We start from the raw sequence: 23768 nt of genomic DNA, 5'->3' as shown, positions 1-23768 counted from the left end.
CGAAGAGGCTCCGCCCTGCAGCTCCGCCTCCGAGCCGGCTGCCCCGCCTCTACCGCCGCCGTTCAGCCTCCCCGTGGACTTCTCCTCCACCACCACCGATGGTGAGTAGGGTTCGCACAGGGCCTTAAAAAGTCTACAATCCAATAATCTGAAGTTTAGGCCTTGTATGGACGTATATGTTTCGTATATATTGTATGGATGGTATATCACAATTAAAGGGAAATTTTAAAAAGATTCTTAAATTTGACTGCATTTATATAAAATGTCTTAAATACAATTTTGCCAGGTCTTAAATTGTTTGGGTTATGAAGTTAACGTTACTTTTATAAAGTCACATTAAAATAACAGTGCATAACAAATTTGAAGCCGCTGCACCTTGGTCAAGAAAATACTGAAATGAGGAATGTTGATATAAAGGCAGTAGAGTTGTGTTAAAGACAGAAAGCTGCTCTAAAAACCCTGCTGCCATCACACAATATAGTTTCACATTGGGAGCATCAAAGTCAGATTTTCTTTCATATCCCTCATACCTTTCTTTTGCCAGTATGGACGTCAAATAGGTCTTAAATTGCCTTCACAATGCTCTTAAAAAGCTCTTAAAAAGCCTTAAATTCAACTTGTGGAAACCTGCAGAAACCCAGGACAGCGAGGGAAACGGTGAGGGAAACAGCGCTCCTTGTGCCTGCAGAGTGTGCGGCATGACGTTCAGCTACCGCGGCTCTCTGATGAACCACGCCCAGGTCCACGCTGACGACGCCCACTGCCTGTGCGCCGTGTGTGGCAAGCTGCTCCCTACTGCCCCCTGTCTGCTGGAGCACCTCACCACACATGTCACCATCCATGTCTGCCAGGTCTGCGGCAAGAACTTCCGCCGTCAGGTACGGCTGGACCGCATGGCCAAAATCGATATCACAATAATATACTTCTTCATATCAGTCGATACCATAATTATTACGATATTAGTCAATTAGTGTGTGGACACCAGTATTGTAGTCAAGTCACTATATCTCAAGTCCGAGTCAAGTCTCGAGTCCAAGTCCGAGTCACCAAAGACGAGTCCCCATTACCTGAGTCCAAGTCTGGAGTTACTGAATAACTATAACCGTGAATCCACATGTAGGTGGAACACACGTGTCTGCTGCCGTGGCATGAAATGGACCTATTACCAAAAAAAAACAGAACAAAACAAAAAAACAGTTGTTATCAATTAACAAGTCCTAGTCCTTTAACAAGTCCAAGTCCTTTAACAAGTCCAAGTCCTTGTCTCCGACTTCCCAATCCAAATGCATGAATGCTCAAGTCTGAGTCATCAGTGGTCAATTTCACTGGTTGACACTATAAAGGCCACAGGAAAAATGGCCAAGGATGACCATTTATGTCACAACGGATGTCTGCACAGGTCTACAAGCATGTCTGAAAAACCAATGTGCCAAGTGTGTTGTGTTCTGCTTGAACGCATTGAGGGCGCTGCATTGAGTCAGTGACTGATGCTGTAAATGTATATTGAAAATAGGCTTGGGCTGAAATTCGATAATATTGAATATTGACATATTTGCTGCCATATGCAATATTTTTCCACAATATCGAATATCTTTTTTTTTTGCAAAGTTTTGCATAGTCTGCCCTGCTGCCGAGTACAACCCTCATTCCACTGCTTTGCTTACAGGACATTGTACCTTAATAATAATAATAATAATAATCTTTATTTATAGAGCACTTTTCATACAATAGTTGCAGTTCAAAGTGCTTTACAAGAGGTCAAAACAAGAATAGGAATGATTGATATTAAAAAGAATGGAAGATACACATAAAATCAATAAGAAAATAGTACATATCACAAGCATCAGGTTGATAGAGGACAGAGCAAATAGCATCTGGTAAATATGAAATAAAAAGGATAAAAGAATAAAACCAATAAAACAAGTCCATTGACTTTAGTTAAAAGCCAGGTTAAATAGGTAGGTTTTTAACTGTCGTTTAAAAATGTTCACGGAGCTCGAATCTCTTAACTTGGCCTGTGACAAATAAAACTTTCAACTGCTATTATTTTAGTGGCAGCATCTTGAGGCTTGGGGCGAACCAGTACACCCCCCACCCCCCATTGCTATTGAGGCATATTTAAATGTGATCAATAATAATATTGATTGATTTATTGTCCACCCCTCCTCTCAGGTGGACCTGTCTGTGCACATGCGCTGCCACACGGGCGAGAAGCCGTTCGTCTGCAAGGTGTGTGGGAAGGGCTTCAGCAGGAAGGGCAACATGGAGATCCACATGCGCACACACACGGGCGAGAAACCCTACCGCTGCGGCGTGTGTGGCAAGTGCTTCAACATCGCCTCGTCCATGATCCGCCACGCTCGCACGCACTCTGGAGAGAAACCCTACCGCTGCACCTTCTGCTTCAAAGGCTTCACCAACAGCTCCGACATGAAGATCCACACGCGGACGCATACCGGAGAGAAGCCCTACACCTGCCCGGTCTGTGGGAAGGGCTTCCCCCTCAGCACGCCGCTCAAGTACCACCTGAAGACCCACACGGAGGAGCGGCCTAACCGCTGCGCCCGGTGCGGCAAGAGCTTCAGCGACGCCTACTCGCTCCGCAGGCATGTGAAGAGCCACAGCCAGGAGAAGTGTTCTTAACGAGCGAGGTGGGGCGTTACGCGGCCATCACGCAAGGCTGGAGATGCATCCTGTGTGATCGTGCTGTGAAATCTGAACTCAGGGGAAAATGTGCCAGCGCCTCAGACCGCACGATGTTTCTGTGCCAGCGCCTCAGACCGCACGATGTTTCTGTGCCAGCGCCTCAGACCGCACGATGTTTCTGTGCCAGCGCCTCAGACCGCACGATGTTTCTGTGCCAGCGCCTCAGACCGCACGATGTTTCTGTGCCAGCGCCTCAGACGGCTCGATGTTTCTGCTACAAATTCTGCATTCAAGACAACTCTGAACTCTGGGCGGCTGCTGAGCGGCTGTGGTTCAGAAGGTCGGTGGTTCGATCCCCGGCTCCTCCAGTCCGCATGTTGAAGTGTCCTTGGGCAAGACACTGAACCCTAAATTGCTCCCGATGGCTGTGCCAGCACCCTGCGTGGCAGCTGGCCGCCTTCGGTGTGTGTGTGGGTGAATGTAGACACATTGTAAAGCGCTTTGGATAAAAGCACTATATAAATGCAGTCCATTTACCATTTTACCATTTACTCTGAAGTTTCAACTCAGAATTTCCGACCTCCGACATAGATGTGTTCATGCTGTTTTTAATTGGGGAATTTAAAAAAACATACACAGCTAATTTCCTTGGTAAAACAGCTGTTGAATAAACATCTTGCTATAATCAGAGTGAAATATAAACAATATAAACACATATTGCATATTGAGATGCAGCCGCCTCCGGTGCTACAAAACCTTTCAACCCGCAACCTCTGAAACCTGACAGGGAGTTGCTGGAAACATAAACCCACTCTGTTGGAAGTCTGTAAATGTATGGAAGAATATTTTGGTAATTTCCTGATCTTATAAGTTTGGGAAGTGGAGAAAAACTTTGGAAAAGTATGGAAAAATCTACTGTACTGAATGCTATACATATGACAACATATTTTCTGTGGTTTTAGACTTCATCTCTGATATTCCAGAAGGCAGTGCACTTCCACTTTCCTCATCTCAAACTCAATGGGTCTTTTGTATGGGGATAAAATCTCTAGTTGACAAAAGTTTATGAAATGACAAACTTTGTGTTCAGCAAGATAATCTTCACAAATGAGGACCACTTTTATGACTTTTGAAGCTGAAAATTGTGGTTTTTAAAAATGCATTTATGCTTGGTAATGTATGTAGCCTCTGTTTCCCACAACTCTCATGGATGGGCGATGTTTCAGGCCCTCCAGGCACAGCTGCAGTTGCCTTCTTCATCTCTCACCTTGGTAGCCGTTCCCCGGCCACAAGCAAACACCATCCACAGTCACTGTCTTATTGAACATTCTGACAATGGCCGTTTTAGAGGCATTCATTTATCAGTCAGTTTCTCAACATTGAAAGCGGAAAACTGGGCTTATGCAAGCATGTCCAATTCTTTTAGCAAAATGGCAGATGGAAAGCTTACATCATACCCATGGTTGAAAGTTACAGTTCCAATACACTTTATGTCATGTATCTTTTGGATCAACTTCCTGGAGAAGCCAAATCTGGACATACCCAGGACGCTGTGGTGCCTCCACCATGCCGGCATGGGAGGCCGACATGGTGGAGGCTCAGGCACCACAAGCTAAAACAATTAAAAACTAAAACACCAAGTATAAAATCACCAAAACAGGGCTTAAAAAGAAGATAAACCAGTAAAACCACTGCCAAATGCTGAAAAATAAAACCCTTAAAAGAAGCAACAGGACTACATAAATAGACTAAAATTACAAAATAAATAACTAAAACACTTTTTCATACCTTACCTTTTCTTGTTTGACCTGGTCGATCTGGCAGAGTGCAGGTATAAGAAATCCTCTGGAGCCTTTGTGTGCTTCAATTTAGCTGAAATATTTTGCACAAGGGAATAAAGCCAAGGAAATCTCCAAAGTGCAACAATCACTGCCATGAAGAGGCAAGGATTTATACCACCAACAGGAGGCGATGGTAGTCTTAGCCAAAAGGCTGAGTATCGGCTATCGGCCAAATTGTAATTTTTAAACATTGTTTCGACCCAGAATTTCACATTTTGTGCAACCTTAGCACTCAACACCAAAATCTTCAAATCAAAACAAGAAATTGAAGTTTGGAAAAAGTCTGGAATTTTTTAAGTTTAGAGGATGCAACCATGTGTGAGTTTGTGTTTATAGAACAGTGATGATCATGTGACAGTTTGCAGAGCAATGAATGGTTACCCCTAACCAAACTGCTGTCGGATCATGTGAGGATGTCAGAGAGGAAAGTCTGCGATATGAAGTTTAATTATAAACAATAGTTTCAGATTTGTGGATGAACAAAATTCATATCAGTACCTTAACAACCACGAGCAATTAATTTGATATTGGTTGTATACATGATTCGATTGTTCATTAGAATAATAATACACACCTCTTCCTGAAAAACTTGGTCTTTAAAGGTGACATCATGCACGAAAATTGAAATGTATCGTTTTGCCATTGTTGAATACGTGTAAGACCTGTAGGTTATGATGTGGGGAGTCAGATAACAAGGTGACTTTAATTCGGCCTAGTAAAGATAAAAAAAAAGCATTGAAATCAGTCATGATAATTATCACATTTGTAACAGAACAATTAGGATTTGATCATTTTAGCCTCGGTGGTGCAGCCCTAATGACCCTTTCAGCCGCTGACTTCCTTCCTGTCAGTGGAAGACAGGAGAGACCGAGGCATTCAGGCTCTGAACCAAGAGACTTTTCTTTCCTTCAGTAAAGTCTCTCCAGGTTTCAGTTCGTCCTCTATTGGCAGTGTTGTTGTTGTTGTTGTTGTCGAGTCCGAGTCCTGGAATCATTTTCAGGACTTGTGACTCGACTTGGACTTGAGAACTGATGACTCGGACTTGAGCATTCATGTATTCAGACGGAAGTTGTAGACGAAGACTCAGACTTGTTAATTGATAAAGACTGATTTTTTTTTTTAAATAGGCCCTAATAATTTGGCATAAAATATTGATAGCTATATTAATACAGTGACATTCAATTCCATGCAAGGGCAGGCAGGTGTGTTCAACCTAAATGCGGATTCACATTCAGAGACTCGGACTCAGGCAATGTGGACTCTTCTTTTGTGACTTGGACTCAAACACTGGGGACTTGAGACTCGACTCGGACTGGAGATATAGTGACTTGACTATACAACATTGTCTGTTGGTGTTTTCAGTTGAAATCCTGTTCATCAAAGGATCTTCGCTTCAAGCCCTGTTGTGTTTGGGTGTTGGTGTGTATTTTCACTGTACTAGTCTCGCTTGCCAGACTCTCCCTACAACGTGGGAGAGTCTGGCTGCTAATACCTCCATTCTGGTATAGCGGGGAAAAGGCTCTGTTTACCTTTACAACCAACTGAATGACTTCTCTCCCAGCAGGGAGGGAAGTCTGGCAAGCGAGACTATCACTCTACAGGCTGTAGATTGAGAATGGGTGTTCACATCCCATCTAAATGAAAAATCATGTTTCCAGGCCAGCGTGTTTGTGCCCATGTGTTATGCAGGTGGAGGGCAGTTGGTGTATGAGATAGTGTGTTGTAATGAGACCTGCTGCTCCATAATAAACACTTGATCTGTAGCCTCAGACTGTCTGTCTCTCTTCTCTGAATTAGCTCGACATGTATATATTATATATCAAACTCTTGAGCTAATTCTGCTCTCACTCAGAATGTCAAAATATAAGCGATGTGATGTAAAGTTGAAAAAGGGGTAATGAGGCTAATGAGCGCCCAGAAAGCTGTCATAGAATTTTTGAAAGATACACGATTATACAATAGGATCTAGCAAATTGATGTGTAGTATTTAATGTAAAAAAAATAAGGGAATTGTCCGCACACTGATTAGAAGCTCCCGCTTTTATTTGCGCTCAAGAAAGGCAAGCTTTCGACCCTATCGGGTCTTCATCAGGCAAATGAATGACAGCAGTTACAAGAGAAAATAAATAGGCTGGTGCGTATGTGACGTCACCAGGTAGACAATCAAAGCAAGTCATCACAGCCGGGCGGGGGATATAATAATTAATAATAATAGGAAGAAGACAACAATATTAATTATCAAATAGATAAACAATTTAAATAGAAAATACAATGTAAATATAGCCTAAAGGGAAAAAGAGAGACAACAGTGAATATAAGGGGTCGTACTGAATCGTTTTTGCTTGTCTGTCTCATATATCCAGACATATATTTCAGTATTTTCTTGTACTTATTTCTAGAATATTTTGTTTTTTATTTTCCAGAATTACTTCTTCCGATAAACTAAGTTTATTATTTGGAGAAATGACTGTACTTTTGATAAACAAACAGTAACCGTGTCAAAAAAAATAATAATTAAGGTGTATAAAAGGGGTAGGAAACTACAAGCATTAGCTTCTTCCTTCTCCTTTTTTGAACATACATGTAATTTATTTTCTTGGTATAACATGTGAAACCATGTGGAAAATGTTTGATTTTGATCTCATGTTCAAAAATAAAAATCTCATTCATTCATTCATTCAATTTGACACGTTACACCAAAACTAGAATGCTAATAAAAACAGCAATAATTCATAAGATTAAAAAATCAAAAGCCATGTCTAGTCCAAATGAATAGTAATTCATTATTCTTGGACTAGCTGGAGCTGGATTAGTATTTAATGTAGCCTATAGGGATTTGCTTAGGAAGGTATTATTTCCCAGTCTCTAATGTAGTGTAACCATTTCTGCATACTCCGGTACAGTAGGTGGCGGTATGCACCTTCAAAGTCAAAGATTGCAATCCACCGCAGTGAGCTTGACTTGACCGGACGTCTTTGGCTTGTTGAAGACTGGTTGAAGAGGTGTTATTACGGATACGGAGGTAGGCTGTGTGAATTGTCGGTAATTTACAACATGAAGTAAACTAAACACTGGTACCTGTCCTGTACTAATTGTAATGATTTGCAGAGGTCTCCTGTGTTCATTACATAATGCGTCATTATATGATATAATGATATACAGTGTTGAACTAGTCACGTGACATTAGCCAGAGAAGCCAGCATAGCTACCTTGCTAATGGCTGCTAGCACCCAGCAGAGAGGCCCGACTTTATTTTTTACAAGTAGCTAGAAGAAGCGAGGAGCACGCGCAACACATGAGTACCAACAATGTTCTCAATAATGTGTACATTAACTAGTTAATTATTGTCACAATAATTACAGTAATTAAATAACAAATGTGAGAATAATAATAATGGCAGAACTTAGTACGTGTTTGGTCGGGCTCGTCGGCCTGCTAACATCAGGCATGTCTGCTGTCGTTAGCGTTAATCTCAACTCAGATTCGTTCCTTGCTAGCCACATTCCTTTATATGACGTCAACCTTGTAGGCAATTAATTTGTTAACGTTAGTTAATTCGTTACCGTAGCTTGCTAGGCACGCAGCAGGGTGCTAACACAGCTAGCATTTAGTAAATGGTTCCATTATCGCACACGTCCAATTTCGACTTGCTACTTCCGGTCTCTATAGTCAGTCCACGGCATTTCAGACGGGTTTAGCAATATATGTCATCTTTGTATGTTGGAGTGTAAATTTAGTTTGATTCGCCAAAGCTAGTTATTGTAGGTCAGATCCCCAGAGCCTTGTATCAGCGACAGGGTCGGTACTGCGCCATCTAGCGTCCATTTGGCGCTTAGTATACGAGCTGCTGATGTTTGCAGTCTGTAAGTTAACTGATTTTCTACTGTCTGTTGGGTTCATAGAAAGTGAATAATAATAATCCTGACTTTTTCCAGACCTTGATTTGTTTTGAAGTAGTCTGGTGTTCAAAATGATTTCAAATGGTTCAAAATTGACTTAGCGCTGTTATTTAGGTTATATCAACGAAAATTGTTCTTCACAGCCACAAACAGACAGTTTACATTTTAAAACTGATAAAATCAATTTGTAATACTTTTCCAGACCTGTGTAGGAACCCTGTCAACAGACTAAAGGTCTACAGAGGAGACCCCCCTCCCAGTCCACCATGGCGGACATCAAGAACTTCCTGTACGCCTGGTGTGGGAAGAAGAAGCTGACTCCCAGCTACGACATCCGAGCTGCAGGCAACAAGATCAGACAGAAGTTCCTGTGTGAGGTGAGTCCTGTCTGTTCCAAGCAGGGCTGCCCGATAGGTAGACCGTGATCTACTGGTAGATCTCAGGCCATCAATAAGTAGCTCGCCAAAGAAATCCAGAATGTATTATTTAGATTTTTAATGCATAAACTAAATCAAATGTTGTAGTCTGGTAAAGGGGGGTACTTGGATTCAGAAATCAGCGAAAGGGGTTACTGAAGCTAAAAAGTTTTTGAGAACCACTGCTGTCGATGGTGGTTTCTCCTCTAAACTGCTTCTCCTCTACACTCTGTGGATCATCTGCAGGTCCGGGTCGATGGCTACAACTACATCGGGATGGGAAACTCGACCAATAAGAAGGACGCCCAGTCCAACGCTGCCAGGGACTTTGTTAATTACCTGGTCCGAATGGGAGAGATGAATGCCAAGGAGGTGCCCGCCCTCGGGGTCAGAGAGCCTTTTCTATCTTTCTATACATGAACCAATGAAGCCATCAGTCTGTCAACAAAGACTAGATAGTCCAGTTGGTCCAGGGAGGTTTGAACCCATCAGTCTGTCTTCTAGCTGTCAACAAAGACTAGATAGTCCAGTTGATCCAGGGAGGTTTGAACCCATCAGTCTGTCTTCTAGCTGTCAACAAAGACTAGATAGTCCAGTTGATCCAGGGAGGTTTGAACCCATCAGTCTGTCCTCTAGCTGTCAACAAAGACTAGATAGTCCAGCTGATCCAGGGAGGTTTGAACCCATCAGTCTGTCCTCTAGCTGTCAACAAAGACTAGATAGTCCAGTTGATCCAGGGAGGTTTGCACTAATACTGGTAGGAAGCCCTTTGCTTTTACCCTGGTTTTTCTGCTACTATATCCACATGAAAGAAAAACACTGGTGACTGAAGTCAGGCCTTTAGAAACTAAACAAAACAGCCATTCCCAACCTGTGGGCCGCGAAGCTATTGTAAGTGTGCCGTCAAATCTTTTGCAAAACATTACAATCTCTGTGATTTTTTTGTATTAAGTGTGAGAATGCATCTCACTCACGCCCCTCACTTTGAGTTTCTGCTCATAATGATAATGCAGGTTCAGAGGTAGTTCCTAAACACAGGATGAGTCCAGGGTCCCCCCACCCCCCCCCCCCCCCCACACACACACACACACACACACACACACTCCAATAGCTTCCATGTAATGTGACACAATAAATACCAGAAATTATTACTACATTGGGCAAATAGGACACACCTCTTTATATTGGATGTTAGTCCTTGTATTTTTTTTAAATATTTTTATGGAAAATTCATGTTTTATTTCAGTAGCTTCCATGTGATGTGATGCAGTGACTCTAAAGCACTAAAATGCAATATAAAGAGGTGTGTCTTATTTGTCCACTGTAGTAATAATAATTTCTGGTATTGATTCAGAGTCACCGCCTCACATTACACGGAAATTCTATTATGGATGCTTGAAAAGTCCTGGAAAAGTTTTGAAATTGTATCCATGAAAATGTGTGAGAACGCTGTAAGTGTAAGCAAAGTGTTTGGTGTCAGCAGGCGAGCGTCCTGGACGTCAGCCAGCCTGACGGAGGAGGAGGAGGAGCTGACGGAGGAGGAGGTGATGGAGATGGAGGAGGAGGAGGAGGAGGCGGCGGCGGCTTCGGGAACCTTCCAGCTAGCGGCCCTCTGCCTCCTCACCTGGTGGTGAAAACAGAGCAAGGTGACACAACATTCATTATAGTAATCATACATTTAACTGTATTAAATGAAGGCGTAACAGACATAAACAGGCGTCACCACAATATTTGGTCCATAATAGATTGGATTGTGTGTGTGTGTGTGTGTGTGTGTGTGTGTTAGATAACGGCTCCGGTCCTGTTTCCGGTCCTGTTTCCGGCGTGACGGGTTTAGGATACTCAGGAGGAGGGGGCTCTGCGTGGGGGGGAGGAAGAGGAGGAGGAGGAGGAGGAGGTGCTGAGTGGGACAGAGGAGCCAACCTGAAGGAGTACTACGCCAAGAGAGACGAACAGGACGCCCAGGCGGTAACACTTCCTCCACACACATTTAAACACACACACACACACACACACACACACACACACTGTGACACACACTGTGATCCACACAGACACACACTAGCCCTTTTCCCACATGCACTTTGTACCGCAAAATGACCGGAACGTGGTCTAATGCCTGCATGTGGGAAAGGCGCCGTGCCGGTATAAGCGCGACCCCGTCGTCGCCGCCATTTCACCAGTTTTGAGCCAGTCAGAAGAGCGGTATGCCGCGATAGACAGACAGGTGAGAAAGGGGTCCAGTCATTTTCCGCTATCAGTGGGCTGTGACTTCACGGACCAGGTTGCACACAGTAGACAGTCCAACACCAAATACACAGCTGATTGTTCGATATTCCCCTGGTGTTGCGTACCACCAAAGGACTATTGCCAGTCGCAAACGCGCTTCCAGTGGTTTTCGCCACCGGGTGATCTTCTTGCGTGCGGGTCGGACCAGACTCAGCACGTAGTCGAACACACCGGGACATGCGAAAATGACGCTTCCATTCCACGTCGTCAAAATTGTTCAGAGCATCTTCCCAAAATAAATTCCCTCCTGGTCTCTCTCGCTTCCAGACGGCTCTAGTCTCACACAGCAGCGCAGAGGTACATAACACTGTCATGATCTGTCCCCGGTTTAGTCTATCTTCATATTCTGCACGATATTGAGCGGAGAAGACTGCGAACATGAATCTGTTTCTGTTCGCACGTATATCCCTTTCCATTTTCGCCTTAATTTGTCTGCGTCGCTGTCTACGTTTGAGGAAAAAGCGCGTCAGCAATATTATCAAAAGAGTGGACGCCGGCTCCATGTGTGTTTGTTGTTTTTTTCTGACTGGCCTCAGTGGCCTGCAGCACAGACCCCAGGCCACTCTCCTCCGCCCCCTGCCCGCTCCGCCGCACCCCACCCCACCCCCCAACATACCGGCTATTTGACGACTAGATTCTCACTTGCGAACGCTGAGGTGTGAAGGGAAATTCAGGGAAATGTCCGATATTGACTTACAGGTAATTTTCCGGTACGCATGTGGGAAAAGGGCTACTGTGATCCACACACACTGTGATCCTCACAGACACACACTGTTGCCGTTTTCCCACATGCGCTTTGTACCGCTAAATGACCGGAACGTGGTCTAATGCCTGCATGTGTGAAAGTTGTCGTGCCGGTATAAGCGCGACCCCGTCATCGCGGAGATTTCACCAGTTTCGAGCCAGTCAGAAGAGCGGTATGCGCGATAACAGGCGCAAGTGTAGAACGGGTCCAGTCATTTGCCGGCATGGGCGAGGTGTACACACGTTGCTTAATGTTCCAGCGGGCATAATCTAATCATTCGCGCACATTAAAGCAAACTGGCGAAATTATCTTGTGATCTCTCCTCTGTGCTGCCTGCTCGCTCTCTGGCCACAGTCGTTCAGTCCTCCTCCTTCAGTCACAGGCACAGCCCGACAGGGACACAGATGAAGCAAATGCACAAAGCGAAATGTGGAAGTATTTTGCTTACGTTGCCGACAGCGAAGGCAAGCCCGGACACATCAAACGAAGCCAGTCTGTAAAAAGTGCTTCAACGCGACGCAGGTGAACGGATAAACAAGCAAACTTATTTCACCATCAAGAGTTTTGCCGACACGTCACTCCCCACCCGCTCTGCAGTGCCGCCCCGCCCCCCAACATACAGGCAATTTGGCTGCTAGATTCCCATATGCGAGAGCCGAAGTGTGAAGGGAAATGTCCGATATTGACTTACAGGTAATTTTCCGGTACGCATGTGGGAAAACGGCTTGTGATCCACACAGACATGTTACGCCAAATCAAACACATTTTAGAGGCTAAAGATGACATTTAATCTCAAAGAGTGGCCATCCTGCTCTGTTATCCAATAGACCGTTCTCACGGGGGCCATTTTGTGTCAACAAGGCAGGGTAAACGCAGGTACAAGCAAAACACTAATGAGGGTTTCCAACTTCCATGATTGGAACTTTGGCTTGGTTCCAACCTTAAAACTGGTTATATAAGGATTTTTCTAAAAGTCTGGAGAAAATGAATAGGGATGGAAACGTCATGAAAACTCATGTGCCTGTTGAACTCTATAGAAATGCTTGTGTTAATTCACAGCATACTGCCACATACAGGTCGTACAGGTTATTACAGGTCGTACAGGTTATTACAGGTCGTACAGGTTATTACAGGTCGTACAGGTTATTACAGGTCGTACAGGTTATTACAGGTCGTACAGGTTATTACAGGTCGTACAGGTTATTACAGGTCGTACAGGTTATTACATAGGCTACTGTCTAATTTACCAATCAGTGGCTGCAGTTTGGAGGAGTCATAATTGAGCAGTAGTAAGGTGTTTTTACGCTTCATTCTGCCCTCTGTGTTGAGCCGAAGCTCAGTGATATGATATTGCAGTGTTTCAGATTAAATGATTGCCTTCTGTCACTGAGTATAATATATTATATAGTATTTTATAGTATAATATACTGTACAGCCATTTGTATTTGACTAAATCACACACTATTAGCTTGTGTTTTTATTTAGCCGTTGTCTGTCACTGCCTAACCAAAGATCTCTTCCTTGTCTGCTTTATTTTTCTTCTCCACAGACTCTGGAGTCGGAGGAGGTGGATCTGAACGCCGGCCTCCATGGCAACTGGACCCTTGAGAATGCCAAGGCCCGTCTCAACCAGTTCTTCCAGAAGGAGAAGTGCAGCGCTGAGTATAAATACAGCCAAGTGGGCCCAGACCACAACAGGTCTGGATCCTCAGCACCTTCACTTGACCATGCTCAACACCTTAGGGTTCCTCTTAGCTTTGTCAGCTCTGCACGTGCAAAATGTGTCAAAACAGTGGGGAACTTTATGGTTTCTTAAAGCCCCAATCAGTCACTTTTTCATCTTAATATAACAGCTTTTTAGTCATTGAAGATGGTGACTTGTAACAGGGAGAATGTCACCTCTATTGGTCACACACCGCCCTCTAAAGGCCTCTCCTGGGACTAAGCAGTTTGGTGCCTGTGTCCCGGAGGCAGCATGCGCTGTACAACGGGAGCGCTGTGTTCAGTAAAACAAGGAAGTAACTCTTTCTGGATTTGCTACGAAAATGATGTTTCACGTAACTATGGATTATTATTTCATCACGTGGTCAGTACCCAATGTCACAACATGTACATAGAGCTTTCTGCCGCTGTGTTTTGATTACTTTGAACGGCGATATCGATATTATTGCACCCAGAGGGCGCTGTTTGTCCAATAGCAAAACTTGGAAAAGTTGCTGAATGGCGCTTGAAAAAGATATTCACCTGTGGCTTTTTGCACATTTTGTGGCACTACAAAGCGAAGCGAGTCATTAATAACTTGACCTTTGACCTGTGGAGCCTTTAAGTGTTTCACAGTCGAGAGAGACAAACACAAGATGCAGGTTAACCCATTGATACCTGATGCAGCATTTGCGTGTATATCCCTAATTTGTGTGCGTATCCCTTTAAGACCGCGAACCGCGTTAACGCAGTTCGCGGTCTTAAAGGGATACACACACATATGCTGCATCAGGTATCAATGGGTTAAAGGAGCTCTATAGTAGGTTTGTATACCCTTCCACAGTACTAGAAGATGCTTCTTTAGCCTTGTATCACAGCAGAACCCTTTGTGGTGCTATGAAGAACCTTTTAACAATGTATGAAATGTCCCAAATGAACAGGACCCAAATCTTTGGGTTTTTGTTTAGCTAAAAGAACAGTTGAGGAACCCTCTGTTTGCAGCATGTTGTATCTAGTTCAATCTACATGTAGCCAGAAGACTTGGATGCAGGATTGGTTCCACATGGATTTGCACTAGAACAAAGAATGTTACCTGCCGGTTGGAGCGGGTTGGTAGTTGAACTCCCGTGTGGCTCGGTCTGTGTGTTTTTTTGCTGGACTGCTGTGAACCCAGAGACTCCACGGTGTGTCTGCCACACTGAGGAGGTCTCACAATACTTGTGCTTCATCAGTCTGGGAGCTGTGCTCCACATCTCCCACACATGATGTCCAACCAACAACCAAAACCAGCTGAGGGAAAGAGAGAGGAGCCACCCACACACCAGCCAAACCCTGGCTTTAAAGAAGCATCCATGGCTCATATGCCAAATATCCTTATAAATATTTACCATTATACTTACCAGACCCATTGTTGGCTTACAAACCTCAGCCAATATTCCAGGATTTATTTCCTTCCATTAGTAGTAAACCGTTTGTTTAGCCTCAAAATGACAGTAATGTACAGATGTACATTATGTACACAATCACAATGTGGCAACAAGAAGTTGAATTGAGACATTTTTTTTAATAAAGTTTAATCTAAAAATGTAACAATAGTTAAAACATGGACTGCAGAAATGGAGCTACTGTATGAAATAAGCACAGATATTTGAGAGGGACTAACAGGATTACGACACAGACGACGTGACAAAACGCAACACAAAGGCATGACAGGCATAAAGACATACATAAGGTCATTACTTGTTCCGTTGAAATACATTGACATGTGTTTTTTTTTAACAGTCTGTTCCTTATACATCACCTGGTTCTTGCTGCCTTGTGAGTAGATTCCCAACATTGAAGTTAATTGAAATATTATTGAAATCGTATTATAGCCAAGTACAATATCCAAATCCCAGGAGCTGCAGTTCTTTGATCAAAGTAAAATGTGTCACAACAACACAGCATTAAATGACACTACAGAGATGCCTCGGCCGACAAATCGTATTCTCCAGACATATTTCTCAATGTAACTATAATGGTCAATATCCTCTGAACCAGAATCACTTTTATTGCCACAATATGCAAACATTTCATAATATGAGGAATTTGTCTTAGTGTAAGTATGTAAGTGGTCATATTTAGAGAAAAGGAAAAAAAGAAATGGGAAAAAGTGTAGCCAATATGTACAATATATACACGAATAGGAGGGGTGGTAAGTAGCCATTAAATCTGAATTTACAGTCCAAGTTAAATAGGCATTAAATTGAATAGGAATTACAGTCCAAGTGGTGTTGGATCCTGGTTAATATTGGACATGGCTTACTGTCCCCAGCCAAAACGGTTGATTGTGTTTTTTGGCTGGTGAAACGGTGGGTTAGGGATAGGGAACGCCGAGGCTACGCCAGAACTCACAACCCTGCCCGCTGGAAGACATGGGACAGTGTTTTAGGTGAACTAAAGCTGTCCCATGGATGCTTGGACGGCTCTGTGGGGGTTTTGGTTGTGATTTCTGGTGTCGCTGTTCCACCGCAGGCCAGAGGGAGGCAGCGGACCGCCACTAAATGCTCCATCGGTGTTTTTCCCCCAAGTCCGGCAGAAAAACACACAGGCTTCCCACTGAGAGCATGGCAGGTGAGTCCGTTCCATCGCTCTGGATCCGTTGCTCCGGCTTTTGAAAGGTCCCGGTGTGTAATGCTGTCATGTCTCTGTCCTCAGGAGCTTCATAGCGGAGATGCAGCTGCATGTGAGACAGCTGGGCAGAAGTAAGTTTATCAATCACGTGTCTTTGTTTTGATAGGTTTGCTGTCGGGTGAAAACCTTGTATCTCCAAAATAATTTATTCTTATTTTTCTTAGACCATAGAAGCATGTAATCCCGTGAAACATGAATATCAACAAAATTGGAGTTATGTTTTTCACAGGAGGACAACAGCGATATCTCCTCTGGCTCAGAATAAGAATAAGATAAGAATCATTAACAAATAAATGTAGATTACTGAGTTCAAATGCCACAAACTTGCCTAAGTCCAGTTTGATCAGAGAGACTTCCAGTGACGTCAGCGGTACAATCAGCTTCAGCTCCCAGATGACCAGCAGGTTAGGTTGACCAGCTGTCGTCCCACAGGGATCACGGCTCGTGAGCACGGCTCCAACAAGAAGCTGGCGGCCCAGTCGTGTGCTCTGTCTCTGGTGAGGCAGCTCTACCACCTGGGCGTCCTGGAGGCCTACACCGGGGTCACCAAGAAGAAGGAGGGCGAGACGGTAAGTTCCCCTGTTGCCGCTTCAAGAGGGTTTTTCCTGCCTCAGAATGGGCCTTTACACTGAGCATGCTTACTGTCGTTATGTGACTTTACACTGAGCATGCTTACTGTCGTTATGTGACTTTACACTGAGCATGCTTACTGTCGTTAATTGTTATGGGCCTTTACACTGAGCATGCTTACTGTCGTGGGTACATGTGACTTTACACTGAGCATGCTTACTGTCGTGGGCACATGTGACTTTTGGGTTGGTGTGTAGTCAGTTATCCTGAACACACATATATCAGTCATTGTCATAAATTATGGAGCAAGACATAGTCATTTCAACGTACAAATGTGAGACTTTAACTCAAGATTCAAGATTTTTATTGTCACTCCGTAGATACCAAGTATCACGTGTGAAATTCTTGTGCTTTTGAAATTCTCTCAATTGATATTTTAATTTACCGTAAATTCCAGACTATAAGCCGCGGCTTTTTTCCCGTTTTTTGGCCTTTTTTGGCCCCTGCGGCTTATATAACGGTGCGGCTTATCTATGGATTTTTTCAGAAAAAAAACGGAATTCTCTCTTCTTTAGCACTCTTTCTAACTATAAATCCACTTCTGTTTTAATTTCCTCTCTTGCCCTCTTTTCACCACACTGTATGACACTGTGTGCACTGTAAAAAAGAAACACAGGTGGTGTTGTGTTATGTTGTTTTGTTGAAATGTTAATAAATGGGAGCTTCCTCAAACAGCCATCTCTTTCCCGACAATCCCCTCTGTGCATGAACCCTTACATATGGTAATTAAACATTAAAACACAATAAAAAAAAATTAATAAAACCCATTAAAACACCCGCGGCTTATAGTCCGGTGCGGCTTATATATGTAAAAAACAGTCAACTTTGCAGGTGCGGCTTATAGTCCGGAATTTACGGTAGTACCGGTGCTTTTCTTCTATTAACTTAAACGACAGCATTGTGTATCACAATAAAGCTAGAATTATTTGGTCATGATGTGAGCAAGTCCCAGTGATGTTAGGACAGGAATGGCTTCTACAGCCAGTGGAGTAAGATGGTTTTTGGCTGAGGGTGTCTCACTGCTGCTGCCTATGTGCTTTCTGTCCAGCTGGAGGCGTATGAATTTGGTGTTTCTCCGGAGCTTCAACAGCAGCTCAGCAGTGTGGTCCAGGAGCTCGGAGTCCAGGTCCCTCCACCGGTAGGTCCGTCCACTCAGACCGCAAACATAATGACTAGACCCAATCACTTCTTTTTATTATGCCTCCGCTGGCGATAGCCGAGCCGGAGGCATGGTTGGTTTCGGTTTGTCCGTACGTCCGTCCCATGTTCGTTAATGCGATATCTCAGGAACGCCCTGGCGGAATTTCTTCAAATTTGACTCAAACGTCCACTTGGATTCAAAGATGAACTGGTTAGATTTTGGTGGTCAAAGTTCAAGGTCACTGTGACGTCACGAACGCCATCTTCTACCTCGTTAACGTGATATCTCAGGAATGCCTTCACTGAATTTTGTCACATTTGGCTCAAACGCCCATGTGGACTCAAGTTCCTGTGACCCACAGGAATCAGCCTCTAGCCCGAACCTGCGACCCTCGTGTTTGTAGGCAGGGAATCTACCGCTAGACTACCTGGACGCCAGACACCTGGAAGACTGGAGGAGAACAACTCAACCACTAGAACATATTGGGGCGGCTATAGCTCAGGAGGTAGAGTGGGTTGTCCACTAATCGCTTTGGATAAAAGAGGTCGGTGGTTCGATTCCCGCCTCCTCCACTCTGCATGTCAAAGTGTCCTTGGGCAAGATACTGAACCCCAAATTGCTCCTGATGGTGTGCCTGCACCCTGCCTGGTAGCTCGGTGTATGAATGGGTGAATGTACCTACTGATTGTAAAGCGCTTTGGATAAAAGCGCTATATAAATGCAGGCCATTTACCATTTACCATATTAGACAGATAGACAATTTATTTTTATCTCAGGGAGGAAAATATTTTCTCCACAGTACGGTAGGTGTATACATACCACAACAAATAAGACATACGAGATGATAGATTTGTACCAAATACAGAGGGGTTACTCAACACAAACAAACAAAGGATTGACACTGCATACCGCAGGCTGGATCACTTGTAACTTGAGTGGACGTTTACTTATTTACTTTATATGAAGTAAAAATATATCAATGGAAAGAGCGACCATATAAAGTCAGCTATGGGACCCCACAGCAGGTTGGTTTGGTGATGCCTTCAGGTGTAACACGGAGGTTCCTCTTCTCTCTGTGCAGCCTGCAGATGGCTGCTCCTCAGTGTCTCTGGTCCAGGGAAAGATGGCGTCGTTCGAGCCGTCCCAGCGACAGAGCGGGGCGGGGGTCGTGCCCTGGTCACCCCCCCAGGTCAACTGGAACCCCTGGACCAGCAGCAACATCGACGAAGGACCGCTGGCCTTTGTGAGTGTTTCATACATTCATTGCATACAATTTTAGATTTCAGTTTTCAGGCTAAAACACACAACATGAATAAAGCAGGATGGAAGAAGAGTTTTAGCTCTGATGAATTGACCATTCCATTTGTACTGGGAGCTGTGGATTTCACGGTTTCAAGGTCAGGAACGCCCCATGTGACATCACCTGCCCTCAAGATAATAATAATAATAATAATAATAATAATAATAATAATACATTTGATTTGTATTGCACTTTTCATTTGCAATAAATGTCAAAGTGCTACAGAAGTGCATAAGACAACATAAAAGATCTAGCCACACCGGTGGTCCGCGGCCCGGTGTTTGGGGACCACTGTATTAGAGCCTCTGTGGAGGCTCTTGCTAGGAATCCCGATGAGAAGTGCGTTACAGTAGTCCAGTCTTGAGGAAACAAAGGCGTGGACGAGTTTCTCAGCATCTGGCAGGCTGAGAGTGGGACGGGGTTTCTCAGCATCTGGCAGGCTGAGAGTGGGACAGAGTTTCTCAGCATCTGGCAGGCTGAGTGTGGGACGGGGTTTCTCAGCATCTGGCAGGCTGAGAGTGGGACGAGTTTCTCAGCATCTGGCAGGCTGAGAGTGGGACGGGGTTTCTCAGCATCTGGCAGGCTGAGAGTGGGACGAGTTTCTCAGCATCTGGCAGGCTGAGAGTGGGACGGGGTTTGGAAATGTTATGGAGGTGGTAGAAAGAGATCTTGCACAGGTGTTTGATGAGGGTGTTGAACCTAATGCCCACATAGTTAAAATGGTAGTAAATTCTGTATATTAGCACTTCTGTCTTATTTGTGTCTCATTAGATCAGTTGTAGCCTACACGCGTTAACATACTGTTTAACTTCTATCTGTGGACCGACTGTTTAAATGGAACGCCGACGACTCAGGTGTGACGTCACTCAACTGCAATATTCCTAGTTCGCAATGCAAATGGAACGGAATGTTAGTTATAGGAAAAGTCTTGGATGCCTACATGGGGATTGAGTCTCACACCAGCTCCTCTCCCCTCCAGTGTACTCCAGAGCAGATCAGCGCCGACCTTCAGCATGAACTGACCTACCAGCTGGAACAGGATGAAACCCTGCAGAAGGCAAGTCTCTTCAAACATGTGAATGACATTGAAAGGCTTTTACACTAAAAGAAGAAAAATGTCAACATGATGATGAATGACTGTCCAGCTTTAGATCTTTCTTCTCTCCTGTGTTGGTCAACACAAGATCATCTTGTGAAGAAAAACAAGAACAGTTTGAAATGTCTATTTGCCTTTAGTATGAAATATGTATATATAATATAATATAATAATATAATATGTATGAAATGTGCTATACAAATAAACTTGACTTGACTTTAGTGAAGGTCCCATATCATTCTCCTCCATCTCAGGATCAGAATAATGTTCTTCATGTTCTACAGATAATTGTAGTTTACTTTAATTGAATGAGGGAATGAATTGAGTGAGTTAAAGTGAATGAATGTGAAGACTAAATCGTCATAATAGTAGACCCTGATTGGCCGATCGAGTTAGTCTGAAACTGACTAGATAAAAGGATGGATTTCCATTTTAAATTGAACAATGTCTTCATTACATCTTGGATGATACATGTATGATAATAGAGTCAAATGTGGACCTTATGAAGTGAGGCGGTTGACTGACCTGCTGTGTGTCTCATGACTGACCTGCTGTGTGTCTCATGACTGACCTGCTGTGTGTCTCATGACTGACCTGCTGTGTGTCTCATGACTGACCTGCTGTGTGTCTCATGACTGACCTGCTGTGTGTCTCATGACTGACCTGCTGTGTGTCTCATGACTGACCTGCTGTGTGTCTCATGACTGACCTGCTGTGTGTGACTGACCTGCTGTGTGTCTCATGACTGACCTGCTGTGTGTCATGACTGACCTGCTGTGTGTCTCATGACTGACCTGCTGTGTGTCTCATGACTGACCTGCTGTGTGTCATGACTGACCTGCTGTGTGTCTCATGACTGACCCTGGTGTGTGTCTCATGACTGACCTGCTGTGTCTCATGACTGACCTGCTGTGTGTCTCATGACTGACCTGCTGTGTGTCTCATGACTGACCTGCTGTGTGTCTCATGACTGACCTGCTGTGTGTCTCAGATCCTCTCAGCACGCGAGCAGCTGCCAGTCAAACAGTTTGAGCAGGAGATCATGGCGGCGGTGGAGAGCAGCCCGGTGGTGATCATCAGAGGAGCCACAGGCTGTGGGAAAACCACGCAGGTGCCTCAGTACATCCTGGACCGCTTCATCCACAAGGGCCGCGCTGCCGACTGCAACATCGTGGTTACACAGGTAACGACTGCAACATCGTGGTTACACAGGTAACGACTGCAACATCATTGCAACTGCAGCATCCACTGGCTTCCGTCGGAAGTCGGCCGACTTTGGCTACTTAACGTGGAGAAGTTGGCTAGCATTAGCTAGCTACGTTAGCTTGTGCTTGTGACTAGCAAGACTGCTGCAGCTGCCCTTACGTGCTGGCCGGTTGCCTCGGAAAGAGCCTGGTGACGTGAGGTTAGGGTGACGCGAGGTTAGGTTGCCGTGGACACCTTAGTCTCTAGTGATTGGTTGGGGAAGACCGAAGCCCCGCCCCCTCATAGAAATGCTCGGAAGTGAGTGCAATCTCAGATGAAGAGGAAATGAGTTTATGAATTGACGATGCAGTCTGAATATCAGGCTACTAATCAATCAATCAGTCAATCAATCATTTTATTACATGTCCCAGAAGGGCACTTTGGTTTACATCAGGCAGCAGTGGTTATTAAAAACATTATTACTAGTTTGAAAGTAATAAAGGCACACTTCAATATTACAATACATACACATTTGTTGCAATATGTACAGATTCCAAAAGACCATTCTACTCCCTTCTGCCAGGTCACAGCGTGCGCTGCGCCCCGTTGCAAACTAGCTCATCAACAACGCAAGAGGCTATGCTGTCAACATACAGCACCAGTTGGATGAATCAGAGGAAAATACGGGTGGGGGGGAGGAGGATGCAAGAGCTATAGGATGTAAACAAGGCGGTGGGTTTGGGTGGGGGGAGAGGGTGGTGGGATGGGATGTGCGTGTGTGCGTGCATGTTTGTGTATGTGTATATGTGGGTCGTGTGTAAATGTCCAAAGTCTGAGTATGCCTGTAGTTCCTTTCAGGGTCACGTCAAGTCTCGGCCACGGTTGTCGAGCGCGATAACACAGCAGGTTGCTATGGAGACAGCCTCGAGATGTACAGCCCAAAGTCAACAACAGGTGTCCATGAGGGGCGGGGAGGGGTGAGGGTGTAGAGCTCCTTTGCATTGAGACTTCAGGGGGGAGTTTCTTGCAAGTGGCCTTGCCGGGCCAACAAGCGAGGGGGGGGGGGCGCCGAATGATAGGATGTTTTGGTTAGCAAAGCGAAAACAACATTCCAATTGATTATCGCTCCAGGCTTGGTCTCACAACTTAACCACTTCAGCGCCGAGCGTTAAGTATCTCCAAAATCTGATCCATTTTGCGATTCAGATCGGAAATCACACCATCCATCTTGCGATTCCGATCAGAAGTCGAAACAGTCTAAGTATTCACAGCACGGCCCACCTCGTTTAACATGTTTAACATGACGGGTAGTTTTGGGCTCTCAGGAATAGCTCCCATCATTTTTATCTTTCGATAGACTATCGCAATGCTCAGTCCAAGAAGCAAGTGTCCTGCTATCATAAATCCAAATAGATAAACATCTTCGATGTCCTCGACGGAGAGAACGGCCAGGCAGAGAACCCGCCACTTCATCCATGAGTCCATCACATAGCCCGCAGAAAAAGTACCGTCGGGACAGATAGGTTCCCCCGAACCTGCGCTTCTCGTGGAAAAAATCTTGTCAATTGCGTTGAGAGACCAGCTTATCAATTCCATAATTCCTTCAGTCGTTTTGAAGAGACAGTGCAAAGAGTAGCCGGTCAGGACGAGTGCAGGCAGTGGAAGGGAGAGATAAGGGAGAGAGAGAAAAAGCGTCCGCCTTGCTGGAGAGCTGGAGTACTATCCTTATGCATTTGGGATTTTTTTGTTGCTTTTTCCCCGTTGTAACGAACACTTCTGTGTACCGTTACACCCCTAATAATAATTGTGTAATTCGTTTATTGTGAGTTTCAATAGTTAGTAATCATACAGTTTGGTGGCTGTTTCTCTCCAGCCCAGGAGGATCAGTGCGGTGTCGGTGGCCGAACGCGTGGCATACGAGAGAGCAGAGGATCTTGGGAAGAGCTGCGGCTACAGCGTCCGCTTCGAGTCCGTCCTCCCTCGACCACACGCCAGCATCCTCTTCTGCACCGTCGGTAGGCAACAAGCTCACACTTCTCTTCTCCTTCTGAAATTCTTGGTTAAGCGTATTTTAAGTAACTTCAACTGTTCTCTCTGTTGAGGTGAGATGATGAAGCTGAGGCTTGACTCGGTTTGAACAATAGTAAAGATTTTCTCTGCCGTTTTGAGGTTAGTCTGGTCCAGTTTAGAAAGCTGGAACTGCGAT

General features: G+C 44.5%; 2 protein-coding genes and 1 long non-coding RNA gene across 5 annotated transcripts in view; 2 read left to right on the top strand and 1 right to left on the bottom strand.

The window, feature by feature from the left end:
- The first annotated feature begins 678 nt into the window (after positions 1-678).
- LOC310797291 (uncharacterized protein) lies at positions 679-2835 on the top strand. The gene is made up of 2 exons (XM_083659652.1): positions 679-878; positions 2173-2835. The coding sequence occupies exons 1-2, from the start codon at positions 699-701 to the stop codon at positions 2641-2643; spliced, it is 651 nt and encodes a 216-aa protein (XP_083515778.1). The 5' UTR covers positions 679-698; the 3' UTR covers positions 2644-2835.
- Positions 2836-5502: 2667 nt separating this feature from the next.
- On the bottom strand, positions 5503-6213 carry LOC310796673. The gene is made up of 2 exons (XR_014553691.1): positions 5956-6213; positions 5503-5919 (listed from the first exon to the last, which is right to left on the bottom strand). It is a non-coding gene; the product is annotated as an uncharacterized lncRNA (long non-coding RNA).
- Positions 6214-7491: 1278 nt separating this feature from the next.
- The window catches only part of dhx9 (DEAH (Asp-Glu-Ala-His) box helicase 9), a 42369-nt gene continuing 26092 nt past the window's right edge, over positions 7492-23768 (top strand). The window contains exons 1-13 of one of the 3 annotated variants that reach the window (XM_083659818.1): positions 7492-7509; positions 8589-8763; positions 9049-9189; positions 10286-10448; positions 10589-10770; positions 13386-13534; positions 16235-16281; positions 16643-16779; positions 17889-17978; positions 19063-19224; positions 20261-20338; positions 21369-21560; positions 23436-23577. In XM_083659818.1, the coding sequence (XP_083515944.1) occupies positions 8653-8763; positions 9049-9189; positions 10286-10448; positions 10589-10770; positions 13386-13534; positions 16235-16281; positions 16643-16779; positions 17889-17978; positions 19063-19224; positions 20261-20338; positions 21369-21560; positions 23436-23577 (1594 nt within the window). In that variant the 5' untranslated portion in view covers positions 7492-7509; positions 8589-8652. Of the gene's footprint in view, positions 7510-8588; positions 8764-9048; positions 9190-10285; positions 10449-10588; positions 10771-13385; positions 13535-15458; positions 16151-16234; positions 16282-16642; positions 16780-17888; positions 17979-19062; positions 19225-20260; positions 20339-21368; positions 21561-23435; positions 23578-23768 lie in introns of those variants that run through there. The other 2 variants (XM_083659816.1, XM_083659817.1) reach the window with 2 other exon arrangements.

This window comes from Poromitra crassiceps, assembly GCF_964638095.1.
Source record: "Poromitra crassiceps genome assembly, chromosome: 23".
In the NCBI taxonomy this organism is placed as follows: Eukaryota; Metazoa; Chordata; class Actinopteri; order Beryciformes; family Melamphaidae; genus Poromitra; species Poromitra crassiceps.
Note: the sequence above shows the minus strand (reverse complement) of the source record. Positions and strands in the feature narration are given on the sequence as shown.

Excerpts from the sequence above, each read along its gene's own strand:
- LOC310797291 (XM_083659652.1), top strand. The coding sequence starts at position 699 with ATGACGTTCAGCTACCGCGGCTCTCTGATGAACCACGCCCAGGTCCAC. Across the intron at positions 879-2,172 it reads GCAAGAACTTCCGCCGTCAG|GTGGACCTGTCTGTGCACAT; the intron begins GTACGGCTGGAC and ends CCCTCCTCTCAG.